Raw genomic sequence first — 11,700 nt, 5'->3', positions numbered from 1 at the left:
AACTAACAGCCCTACTCTCCAGTGACTTCTGGCTGACCCATGGCTTAGTGATTCAGAATCTCTGGGCTTTGAGCATGAAATACCAGGGCTTGTTGTGCACACCTGTAATCACAGCACTTGGGAGGGATGGCAGGAGGAACAAAGTTTGAAAGTTCAAAGTCATCCTCCGACACACAATACAGAGTTCAAGGTCACGGTGGGTTACGTGAGAACCGTAACAGCAACAGAAACACAGCACAACACACATCCAGAGAGATCAAGTACTGGCAGACGCCCCGCCCTTCAGCAGTGTCAAGCACATACTGAGCATGCGCTACTCGCCTACAGAAGCCGGGAAGGAAGGGGGCGGGCCGTGGCTGGCGGGCGCGAGGAAAATGGCGGCGGCGGCGGCGGCGAACGGGAGCGGAGGCAGCAGCGGCATGGAGGTGGATGCAGCAGGTAACCGGCTGTGCGGAGCGACTTCTGGAGTCGCCTTTGCGGAGTATCTTTAGTACTTCTTAAACCCGGGAGAAGCGACATCTCTCCCAGGATAACTTGCGGGCAGGGATGGACGGCCCGGCTCTGCCGGTCCCCTACTCCCATGTCTAGGAGAGAATGTGTGGGCCTGAGCTTTTCACCCGCTATGTTTTCCTTTCACCCTTAACAGTCCCCAGCGTGATGGCCTCCGGAGTGACTGGGAGTGTTTCTGTCGCTCTTCATCCCCTTGTCATCCTCAACATCTCAGACCACTGGATCCGCATGCGCTCCCAGGAGGGGCGGCCTGTGCAGGGTGAGTGTTGCGTGTAAGTTTCAAACCCTCCTCTTGGAGACCTCCTCCAATCACTTTTCCTCTGCCTCGCCTTTCTTCCAAATTAGTTTCCCCAATCATTGATTCACACTGACCTCAGAGCCTCGGGTTATTAGGAGAGGTTTGGAATGCCTGTCCCTCACCAATTTTCCGTGTGTTTCTCTCCCTCTCAGTGATTGGGGCTTTGATCGGGAAGCAGGAGGGGCGAAATATCGAAGTGATGAACTCCTTTGAGCTGCTGTCCCACACCGTGGAAGAGAAGATTATCATTGACAAGGAATATTATTACACCAAGGAGGAGCAGTGTGAGAGGGGAATAGAAGTGGGTGGGAACGAGAAGTGGGAAGATTTTTTTTTTTGTTTGGTTGTTTGGTTGGTTTGGTTTTAAGAGGGCTGGGGATGTGGGTCAGTGGGTAGAGGGCTTGCTCTAAACATGCAGGAAGCCCAGAGTTCAGTCCTCAAGTACCATATAAACCAGGAGATGGAGACAGGAGGATCAGAAGTAAAATGTAACCTTCAGTAAGTAAAGGATGAGCGATGGCAGACTAGAAAGGTGTAGTTACTCTAAACTGAGCCAAAAGAAATACATCAGGTCAACCAAACTAAGGAAGAGCGATTTAAAGAAATATTGTTTACTCTGGCCCCTTCTCCAGTTAAACAGGTGTTCAAGGAGCTGGAGTTTCTGGGTTGGTATACCACAGGGGGGCCGCCTGACCCCTCCGACATCCACGTCCACAAGCAGGTATACAGGCTCAAGTGTGTACATGTTGGGAAGAGGACAGAAGATGAGGGGAAGAAAAGTGGACTCTTTCTGGGTCTTGTCTTTTCTTCCAGGTATGCGAGATAATTGAGAGTCCCCTGTTTCTGAAGTTGAACCCCATGACCAAGCACACAGACGTGAGTATTGCTGACTCCGAGTCCCCTTTGTCTTGATCAGCTACCACTATGCCTGGTTTTTCTCCTCATGCTCTGCTCTAGTTTACTCTGTGACATCATCTGTTAGTGAATGCTTCGGTTGCATCTCCATGCTGCTAGTTACCCATCAGTTGTAGGACTTAGTCTCTTAAGGGCCATATTCATATGTAATGTGGGTAAAATCGACTCCAGTAGGTTCTGGGGAAATCAGGGGAAATGTGAGCCAACCATTGTGACACACTTGTAATCCATCTTCCCACTCAGGAGGTTGAGGCCAGCGTGGCACACGTGTAAGTTCAAGTGCGTTTGCTCTTAGTAAGAGTTGTTCCGTCTCCATCTGTTTTACAGCTTCCTGTCAGTGTTTTTGAGTCCGTCATTGATATAATCAATGGAGAGGTAATACCCACCCTGTAATGTTCAAATCCTATTTCCTGCATGTCATACACATGTGTGCATGTCACAGGACAACCCTGGATGTCCGTCCCAGCTTTTTGCCTTGTTTGCCAGGCCGGTTGTCATGTGAGCTCCTGGGAATTCTGTCTCCACTTCCCATCTTGCTGTAGGAGTGCTGGGAGTCCAGACACATGCTATCACATCTAGCTTAGCGTGGGTTCTGTGGCTCTAAACACACATCTCAGATTTGTGCAGCAAGTGCTCTACCCGCTAAGCCACCTGCCCAGTCCCATTTCCCAATTCTCACTCTCCCTATGTGGGAATCCTTTACTCTGCAGGCCACAATGCTGTTTGCCGAGCTCACTTACACGCTGGCCACTGAGGAAGCTGAACGTATTGGTGTAGACCATGTGGCCCGGATGACAGCAACAGGCAGTGGGGAGAACTCCACGGGTAAGGGAGGTGAATTCTTTGGAAGCGTGGGAGGTTATGGTCGCATACCTTCTTTCATTTGCCCCATTCCCCTGCAGTGGCCGAACACCTGATAGCTCAACATAGCGCCATCAAGATGCTGCACAGCCGCGTGAAGCTCATTTTAGAATATGTCAAGGCCTCTGAAGCAGGTAGGACAGGTGCCTCTCTGTCGCTTTTAACCATTTTCCCTCCCTCCTGGAGAAGTGACAGTATCCACATCAGTGCAGCCTCATTATACCCTTAGGAGAAGTTCCCTTCAACCATGAGATCCTGCGGGAGGCCTATGCCCTATGCCACTGTCTTCCGGTTCTCAGCACAGACAAGTTCAAGACAGACTTTTATGATGTGAGTGTTAATACCTGTGATGGGGTGGTGGGGCTCACAGCATCACTCTTGCAGGCAGGAGGTGAAACTCAGTTGTCCTTGGCCCTAATGTGAGGGATCCCTGGGGAACTGGTTCTTTCTGTTCCCTCCCAGCAATGCAATGACGTGGGGCTCATGGCCTACCTCGGCACCATCACCAAAACGTGCAACACAATGAACCAGTTTGTGAACAAGTTCAACGTCCTCTACGACCGACAAGGCATCGGCAGGCGAATGCGGGGACTGTTTTTCTGATGAAGGTTCTGGAAGGGATGATGTACAGGGCTCAGATAACTGTTCACTGGGACTGGGCACTACATTCCCCTTAGAGAAACTGTCATTAATAAAAGAGCAGCCCCTTAGCAGCCCTTCCATGGCTTTGTCCTACCAGTACCACCCTGGTTTTTCAGCTTGGAATTCTCAAGGCAGCCTTGCTCAGAGGCAAAATCCAATCACCCGCACTTACCCACCTTTTAAGGATTTGAGGTAACCCCTTGTCTAGGTAGGCAGAATGTGGTAGGACTGCTTGTTTCCAGTTCTGTGATATGAACTTAAATAGGCCAACCCACAGAAATGAGAAATGACTGCTTTCTCAAGCTAGAAAGGGGAGGGATACCAAACCCGTCTTCGTAATTATGGATAATTTGCATTAGCAAATCCTTGGTCCCGTGGACACCGGAAATTAGCAAGGGGCAATGATTTATTTGCATCTCGGCTTTAACATTTCAACCCAGCTATGAGATGTCCACTTTAGTCATTTCTTGTGCCAGGTGCTACTTTTTATGTTCTCCTTCACCTGCCATTCCACCACCCTGAGTTAGGCAGGGATTCAAAACATTTCAAGAGGGCTGGAGATGGCTCAGAGGCTAAAAGTACTGACTGCTCTCCCAGAGGTCCTGAGTTCAATTCCCAGCAACCACATTTCAAGAAAGGAGTGGGCAATGGGCCCCTGGACCTCATCCTGACACATAGATTAGGGGAAGAGAGACCCAAGAGCTCCACGGGCTCCATTTAGCCTGAGTTACTGACTGGGCATGTGGCAGGGCAGCATAGAAACTTGCCTTGGTAGAAGAGAATATGCTCAGAAGGGTGTAGCTCTTTCCTCAATCTTAACAGAACAGAGGCCCAAACATGATCAAAACACTTTATTAACAAACACAATTAAAAAGTGCAGCATGGGAAAATGGGATCTTCCCCTCTGGGGCATCAAGCACACACTCTTGGGGTGGTGGGTGGGCAGCAGGGCCTTAAAAGCTGGCCATTGAAGGTGAGCCTCAAAGGTAGCCATCAGACAAAAGTGATCCTTGTTCGAGAAGTATTGACTTGCCAGACGTTTAGCTCCTCATATTCATCCAGAGCTGCCTGGAATTGGGCTGGTGTGAAACCACGTGATATGCAACGCTGCTCAGCCTCAGAAAACCGGACACTTCGTCCCCCTGAGACCAATTCACGGACTGTGGCAAATATCACATCTGCTGGCCTCTGGGTCCTGAAACATGGATGGAAAAAAAAAATCAGGGTACAGGGTACAGTGCAGAAGCCACAAAGCCAGTGACCAGCTCACTATCAATAAAGTCAAGCGGCCCAGTTTCATTCTACATTAAGACACGCACCTAGCTGTTGGTCCCTTTTCACCCAGAAGGGAGTCCTTTGACATCTCCATCAACCTTATGGCTTCATTTACATCTTCCTTTTCCACGATATCTACCATTCGGAGGCGAGCCTAAGGGGGGAAGGCAGGAAAAAGATTGGGATAGGAGGGGAAGAAAGGGAATAAAGTCAAGAATCTTCCTTGCTCCAGCTTCAAGGTTGGGCAAGCCATGTTTTTGCCTACTAAAAACAAAAATGGGGACTCCTCCCTGCCCCCCACATCTGCAGTGTTGGGCCGGCACTGTCAGACCGAGACAAGTGCAATGCCCAGGGCAGCTTCCAGCAATTGCCCAAGTCTCCGCCTCTCAACACTGGCCAGTCCCGGTGGGTGTTCAGCTGTCCTGTGAGGGAGACCAAACCCTTCTGAACTCCACTAGGTTCCCCATCATGACAAATGGAGCCTGGGGAGCTCAGCTAGGGTCACTGTCAGAGAGGTTGTGTCCTGGGGGCTCGGGAAGTGCTAGCTCAGCAGTAGGTCAGGTAATTACACTACCTGCACGAACAGCACTTTGGAGCCCCCATGACTAAGATCCAAGAGGGACGGACAGAATGGAGATTTCTAAGACCGTATCTAGGACATCAGGAATTCAACAAGTCCTTCTGCCCCTCTTGGATTTAAGTAGCAAGCAGCCTTTCCCTCCATGGGTGCTGTATGTGCCCTGCTGGAGCAGCAAGTACCCACAGTGCGGTAGCACAGAGAGGACCACTATCTGCACTGTCAGCACTTTAGCCCCAGCAGGGCTGGTGGGAGGGAGCAGGCAGCCTGAGGGCCATTAAGGTGAGGTGGCAGGCAAGGGTCAGCCTTCCAGATGACAGGGATACTGCACTCACCAGAGCAGTAGAAAGTCGGAGAATGGCCAGCAGGGTCCGGGCAGAAGTATAGGTGGCATCCTTACTGGCCCGGGCCTCTCGCCGCATCTCCACATATGCTGCTGTGATGTAGTCAGCCAGAGATTCAGGCACCGTGGGCTGCCTCTCGCGGCACATGGCTATGTAGCGTCTGTGGGAAAGCAGAACACAGGCATGCTTTATAGATTCCCTACTTAATATTCTGTGCAGGAAGTGGACAGCTATTTGCTTGGGCATCACTGAGGGACTTCTCCAAACAGGGCTGCAATTGCTTAAGCAACTTCCAGCTTTTCAGGAAAATGACATTTACAAAAGCAATGGAAAACCACCTGTATTGGTTCTGAACTTCACAAAGGAAAGAAACTTCAGAGACCCGGTGGGAAAAAAACCCTGAAGATGACTGAGATACTCAGGACCTCTGGAAGAGAAGCCAGTAGGCCCTAAGGTCTCTTTTTTTTTGGGGGGGGGGGCGCTCCATCCCCACAGATTTTCTGAGTATAGCTCTGGCTCTTAGAACTCATTCTGTAGACCAGGGCCTTGAACTCGGAAATTTGCCTGCCTCTCTCTCCCAAGTTCTGGGATTAAGAGCATGTGCCACCACTGCCCAGCAGATAGTTCTTTTATGTATAGGGAGGGGTAATTTTTGGAGACATTCCTAAAAGATCTCAGAAGATCCTCCTGTCTCCATGGTAGCTAGGATTACAGTCCTGCTGCTCCATCACCCCAAACCAGAAAAAACTTCTGATGATGCCCTGCCTTGTGTGGCTAGGCTACAAAGTGAGACCTGGATTCACTCCCCACCCTACCTCATAAGCTTCATGTCCAAAGGCTCAAACTGGGCAGGGGGCTGCCGGCTGTGCTGGTGAACATAGGTGATATGCTGCGCCAACCTGGAGAGAACAGGCAACATTCTTAAAGAGCTACTACACACCCTGAGGTTCCGGCGCAGGATCCCTTCTTCTTAGCCCCTCGTCTTCGCCACAGTACAGCAGAGATAGGCCTCCAAGAACCTCATCTCAGCCCCAGCCTTCCATCTCCCTAGGAACTGTGACAAGAAATAGTGGCTGATGTGTCCATGCAGACAAGTTGAGCAGCTTTGGGATTTTACCTACCCACCACCCAAACCACTAAAATGGACTGTTTCTATGGGTATTGTACTTCATTCACCGGAGGTCATTGTCTCGGTCAGGCCGGTCCTGAATCAGCCAGAGAAGGTCGAATCGGGAAAGCAGAGCAGCAGGAAGCTGTATGTTCTGCTCCAAGCTCCGCCGGGGGTTGTATCGTCCATAGGCAGGATTGGCAGCAGCCAGGATAGAGCATCGGGCATTGAGTGTGGTGAGAATCCCTGCCTTTGCAATGGAGATGGTCTGCTGCTCCATGACCTCATGGATGGCTGTGCGGTCAGCTTCGGCCATTTTGTCAAACTCATCAATGCAGCACACACCTTGGTCAGCCAGCACCAGGGCACCACCCTCTAAGGTGAGTTCCCCACTCACAGAGTCTCTCAGCACAGCTGCTGTGAGGCCCACTCCAGAGGAGCCCCGGCCTGTTGTGTACTGACCTGCAAAGAGAAACAGTAGACCATTAAAGGAAGGAACCACTTTCCCAGGCCTTCCAGAGGCCTTAGTGTTTCAAATAAACACTAAGCCCCATTCCTGCCCATACTCACTTCGGGGGGCAAGACGATCAATATAAGATAGGAGCTGAGATTTGGCCACACCAGGATCTCCCATAAGGCAGATGTGGATGTTTCCTGGAAAATGGGAAGGAAGCCTAAGTGACATGCTCAACCCAAGCCGTCTACCTGGTTCCCCTCCTAAACTCCATACTATTTCTTCTAAGACACAGACAACCATGATGAAGCCAAATCATCCATTCTTTACAGAACACTTAGTCATGTGATTCCTTTTCACCTCTTTATAGAACACTTGGTCACATGATCCCCTTTCACACTTCCAAACCACCCCAAGTCTCTCTCTTGTCCTTACCCCTGATCTTCATGCCTTGAGGAGACTGGTCTACCCCACCCACTAGGAGCAGCAGCAGCGCTTTCTTCACATCTTCATGCCCGTAGATCTCCGGAGCAATAGAAGCAGCCAGCTTTTCATAGAAATCCTCTTCTGCAAAGTTAAGCCACAGCATTTACCCCAGGACAAAAGCTCGGTTAAGTCTCAACTCTCACCTTGACCTTGCAGCCTCTCACCTGCAATCTGCTTTAGTTCCTCCCTGCTCAGCTCTCCGGTCCCAGCTGCATCATCCTCACTCTTTGTCATCTTCACAATCCGGTGGGCTTCCAGAAAGGTCTCTGACAGTAAACCCTGGGCAGAAGAATGGCAGCATGGGAAAGGCTTCTCTTTAAACTGTCATCAGCAGAACCCCTAAGAATTTTTTTTAACAACCACAAGTTCCACCTTACTGGTTTTACTTTTTGAAGGGTGTGAAGAGAGTAAGTGGGTGAATGAGGCAAAAAGGGAACAATTTTCTCATTTCAAAACTCTCACCTGTGCCATCTGTTGGAATCCTGTACGCAAGATTGGCAAGAAGATACCAGTGACACTGACATGGTCCCCAGGCTGGGCAGTCCTTGTGTTTTCTCCTTGTAAAACCACTGTGATGCTACGAGGTATGTTTCCCACAGGAACTTGATCACTCTAGGAGATCCGAGGACAGAAACATGAGACAAGGAGAAAGAGAGGCAGACAAGGACCATTTTATGGTAAGACTCAGCTAGTCCAACCTAGAAGACTTCAGGAGGGAAGCTGAGCTTACTCTCCTCCCAGCTCAACCTGAAAACTTCAATTAAATCATTTCTTGACTTCCTGCCTAAAAGCAAGAGTACAAACTTCTAGTTTAACTTTATTCCCACTATAGATGACTTTTCCTCCCCAGTTCTTCACTTATCTTTCTTCCTGCCACTTATATCTGACTGCAGGGTTCACATCTCCCAAACTCACATGTTCTTGAATCTTCATTTCCTGGAATTTAACAAATTTGGAACCACGAGTCTGCAGGTATAGCCGCCCTCCTGAGCGGTTGGTTTGGCACTCCTGGCTGGGACACATGATCAAAGGCATGAAGGTGGGAGATTGGATCTAGACATGAAAGGAAATAGGAAACCAAAACCCCCTTACTATCACCATAGGAATCACTTCTGCTCTGTAATGAGACATTCTGAAGGCACAAGAACCCCTTGAAATATTCTGAGTTAAACAAAAACACCGATAAAATGACCAGAGAGAACAGACCACTACCAAAGAATTCAAGAATGAATACCGCAACACTTTTTGTAATTGTTAGAGAGAAAATGACAGACACCATGAACCCAGACAGTATTTTCCTATTTCCTACCGTATACATACCGGTTGATAAGTCTCTGCCCCACACTGATCACAAGTGTATGTGGCCACCACCATCCGGGGCTTGACTTCAGAGACACGAGTGACGATCCCACGCACAGTTACCAATTTCCCCACAGAATCAGCCCGTACTTCCCGGATCACTCGAGGCTTGCTGCTACTTGGGCCTTGGAAATACAACTCGCTAAGAGAAGGAAACATTTGTCAGCAAGGTCCTGGAGAACAAGTCCCTGGCCTTACCCACAAAGACACTCACTCACAATCTACGCATGAGTTCAGAAGGATACTGGTTTTGAGGGTTCCGGACTGCTCCAGGGTCTCTGCTCCGCTGCTCCATCATTAGCCGGTGCTCAATGTATACATCCAGGACATCTTTACTCACCACCTAAAGAAAAGGAACGTGAGAGGCAGGAGAGAAAAAGAAGAGTACAGGGGAAACCAGGCAGGAGAGCTCAGAAGCCAGCAACCCACCTCCTTCTCCTTGTACTCAGGCAGAAGCTCTTGCACAACATCAGCAAACAGCTTTGAGTAGCGCTTGGCATTCTCGCAAATTGAGTCGACCAACTCAGGGTCATCTTCAGCTACGTCATCTAGGTCCACGTATAATGCCACTTGTTCCCGATGAGCCAGATGAACCTGAGGCAAGGAAAAAACAGTAATCTTTAGGGTCAGGTTTTACCTCACAAAAGCTCATCTAAGTCACTGGCCACCCCCCAGAGAGTAAAGAAACACAGTAGAGATACTTTTCAGCTCTGAAAAGAATTTCCTCACTCCTAAAAACATTTTTGTTTTTATGAACGTGGTGTCATACCCACGTATGAGGCAAGTACTCTGCTAAACTAGCCACTCGGTCTAGCATGGTGGTGTGCCTGTAACCCCAGGATTTGGGATGCACAAGACAGGAGGATCAGGAGCTCAAAGCCAGTCCAGGCCACACAAACAGTATCTCTGAAACCCAATAGCTAGGAATGGAAGAGATGGCTCAACAGGTTAGGTACTTGCCAACCAGCCTGAAGAACTGAGTTTGATCCCAGAACCCACATGGTGGGCAAATGGACCCCCACAAATTGTCCGTTAAACCTCCACGCTTGCTATGACATGTCCATGTAATTCCACACACATTCAAACAAATATAACACCCACACCTAAATAGAAGTAAAAATCTTTCTACAAAACAACCAAACTCAAGCCATTCTCCAAAAGCCATACTTGCTGTAACATGGTAGGCCGCCCCCATAAGTTCTCACATTGCACTCCAACTGCCCATAACCAACCCTGGGACTTACCAACTGGGTCCCATACTTGAACTGCTTCTTTCCAAGTTCATCATCATAATAAAACTCTTGCAGGAACTTCCTAACTTTTTCTGTAAACAAACGTTAGAATCAAAACCAAATCTTCGGGGACAGTGAGTTGTAAAGATCACTGCTGCCAAGCCTCAGGATCCAGAGTTCAATCCCCGAGCCCACCCACAGTTAGAAGAGAACCGACTCCCGCTGCTGTCCAACACCCACGTGTAAGCCGTGATATACTCGTGCAGCACACACGCGCGCTCGCACACACAATAATGTACCAAATATTTCAGACACAATCTTTCTTTTGGGTTTTTCACATTCTTAACGCAAAACTAAGAACCCGGTTTCATTTAAGATGGGAGCTGTAAACTCATCAGTTAAATGAACATTCAAAACAAGCCTAGCTAGTTCTCCCCCAAGTAGGCAGTACTCCTTTCACAAGTCTGCTCTTTCCTGGGGAAGAAGATAGGTCCCCGGGCAGTTACAAGAGTCTTACTCCAACCTTCTCAAGAGATTTTCGCTCACTGCCTTAGTAGTCTGTTTCTTTAATTCTCTCAGCTCGCACACAATCGACTCTCAAGAGTCGGCTCTCTTCCATCAGGACAACTCTTTTTCTTCTGCTCCCGCCAGGACGTCCGCCACTAGGCCTCCTCGGCACCCCACACCCCGCTCCCGCCACTGCTTCCGCTCTTAGTAAACAAAGAAGCACATGGGCCCGGATTCCAGCCGCCTCACAGCCCAGGATTCCTCCGCCCGAGGCGGGTGGCCGCACGGCGATTGGCCAACACGCCAAAGGGCCACTCGGGTCCACTTCACTGCCATCTCTCGCCGCCGGGGGCTCAGGCTCACAACCCCAGGCACGCCCCTACCCACGGCAGCAATCGCTGAGGCCACGGCGCGGAAGGACACTGTTTACACACGACACTCCCTCCGACAGAGCAGCGCCACTTCCGCCCGCCTCTACTTCCGTTTGGAGGGCGGCCTGAAACAACCAATCCCGGCGCGTAGCGGCCTGGCAAGCCCCGCCCCCGAGCCCCGGCGCGGCTCGAGTGGGCGCGGGAATTCTCTAGCGCCCCAAAAGCGCAGAGGCAGGCCCGGTTTCCCGGGGCCTCAGACCACGTATGGAAGGTTCCACGTCAACCAGTGTCTCTCTGGAGCGCCCCTCCTCTCCGCGGCCTCCGCTGGGTCCTCCCCGTCACACCACCACATCACCTTCTCCAGGCAGGATCGCTCCCGTCCTGATGCCCCCTACACTTGTCCCAGGCGCGGTCCGCCTGTCCCCAGAGTCACAGACCCCAGCTGCCCGCAAGACCCCAGCTCCCCCCAACAGGTGCAGGTAGAGAAGTTTCCCTCGAAGAACGCCGCTCCCTGCCCTAGAGCATATCACCTTTCTCGATCGCGTAGTCCTTAAGCGCCATCGCTGCCGGGGACCGTGAGACAGGAGCGGGCGAGCTGAGAACTCTCACTCCGGGGAAGCAGAGACCGAGCGCGCGGCGCGATGTAACCCGACCAACCGAAATTGGCGCGAAACGTCGTCACTCACGTGACCCATGCCGTTGAGTACCGGCCAATCAGAGCGGTGTTCCCCCAACCGCTGCCGACACCCAGTTTTAACCAA

At 50.5% G+C, this 11,700-nt stretch overlaps 2 protein-coding genes across 3 annotated transcripts; one reads left to right on the top strand and one right to left on the bottom strand.

Annotated features, from left to right (window-relative positions):
- The first annotated feature begins 298 nt into the window (after window positions 1–298).
- Window positions 299–3,294, top strand: Cops6 (COP9 signalosome subunit 6). The gene is made up of 10 exons (XM_041649007.1): window positions 299–438; window positions 647–769; window positions 961–1,092; window positions 1,441–1,529; window positions 1,622–1,684; window positions 2,051–2,098; window positions 2,434–2,548; window positions 2,626–2,718; window positions 2,814–2,914; window positions 3,047–3,294. The coding sequence occupies exons 1-10, from the start codon at window positions 309–311 to the stop codon at window positions 3,185–3,187; spliced, it is 1,035 nt and encodes a 344-aa protein (XP_041504941.1). The 5' UTR covers window positions 299–308; the 3' UTR covers window positions 3,188–3,294.
- Window positions 3,295–4,062: 768 nt separating this feature from the next.
- Window positions 4,063–11,626, bottom strand: Mcm7 (minichromosome maintenance complex component 7). Of its 2 annotated transcripts, none has more exons than XM_041649000.1 (15): window positions 11,470–11,626; window positions 10,074–10,153; window positions 9,259–9,423; window positions 9,048–9,172; window positions 8,791–8,971; window positions 8,386–8,523; window positions 7,933–8,082; window positions 7,635–7,749; window positions 7,420–7,551; window positions 7,101–7,184; window positions 6,599–6,992; window positions 6,238–6,321; window positions 5,414–5,582; window positions 4,546–4,655; window positions 4,063–4,421 (listed from the first exon to the last, which is right to left on the bottom strand). In XM_041649000.1, exons 1-15 carry the CDS (start codon window positions 11,498–11,500, stop codon window positions 4,220–4,222), a joined length of 2,160 nt encoding a protein of 719 aa, XP_041504934.1. In that variant the 5' UTR covers window positions 11,501–11,626; the 3' UTR covers window positions 4,063–4,219. The 2 variants fall into 2 exon arrangements, with proteins under 2 accessions (XP_041504934.1, XP_041504935.1); XM_041649001.1 differs by lacking the exon at window positions 11,470–11,626 and adding an exon at window positions 10,585–10,744.
- Between the last annotated feature and the right edge of the window lie 74 nt (window positions 11,627–11,700).

Source organism: Microtus oregoni, unplaced genomic scaffold, assembly GCF_018167655.1.
Source record: "Microtus oregoni isolate MIOR12 unplaced genomic scaffold, Mior012 000003F_ref0000135, whole genome shotgun sequence".
In the NCBI taxonomy this organism is placed as follows: domain Eukaryota; kingdom Metazoa; phylum Chordata; class Mammalia; order Rodentia; family Cricetidae; genus Microtus; species Microtus oregoni.
Note: the sequence above shows the minus strand (reverse complement) of the source record. Positions and strands in the feature narration are given on the sequence as shown.

Bases quoted from the DNA above. Each gene is read 5' to 3' on its own strand.
- Mcm7 (XM_041649000.1), bottom strand. From the start codon at position 11,500: ATGGCGCTTAAGGACTACGCGATCGAGAAAG. The intron at 8,083-8,385 runs GTGAGTTTGGGA...CGGATCTCCTAG, and splicing joins AAATGAAGATTCAAGAACAT to AGTGATCAAGTTCCTGTGGG. The intron at 7,552-7,634 runs GTGAGAGGCTGC...TTAACTTTGCAG, and splicing joins GGAACTAAAGCAGATTGCAG to AAGAGGATTTCTATGAAAAG.
- Cops6 (XM_041649007.1), top strand. From the start codon at position 309: ATGCGCTACTCGCCTACAGAAGCCGGGAAGGAAGGGGGCGGGCCGTGG. The intron at 439-646 runs GTAACCGGCTGT...CACCCTTAACAG, and splicing joins CATGGAGGTGGATGCAGCAG to TCCCCAGCGTGATGGCCTCC. The intron at 1,093-1,440 runs GTGAGAGGGGAA...CCCCTTCTCCAG, and splicing joins TTACACCAAGGAGGAGCAGT to TTAAACAGGTGTTCAAGGAG.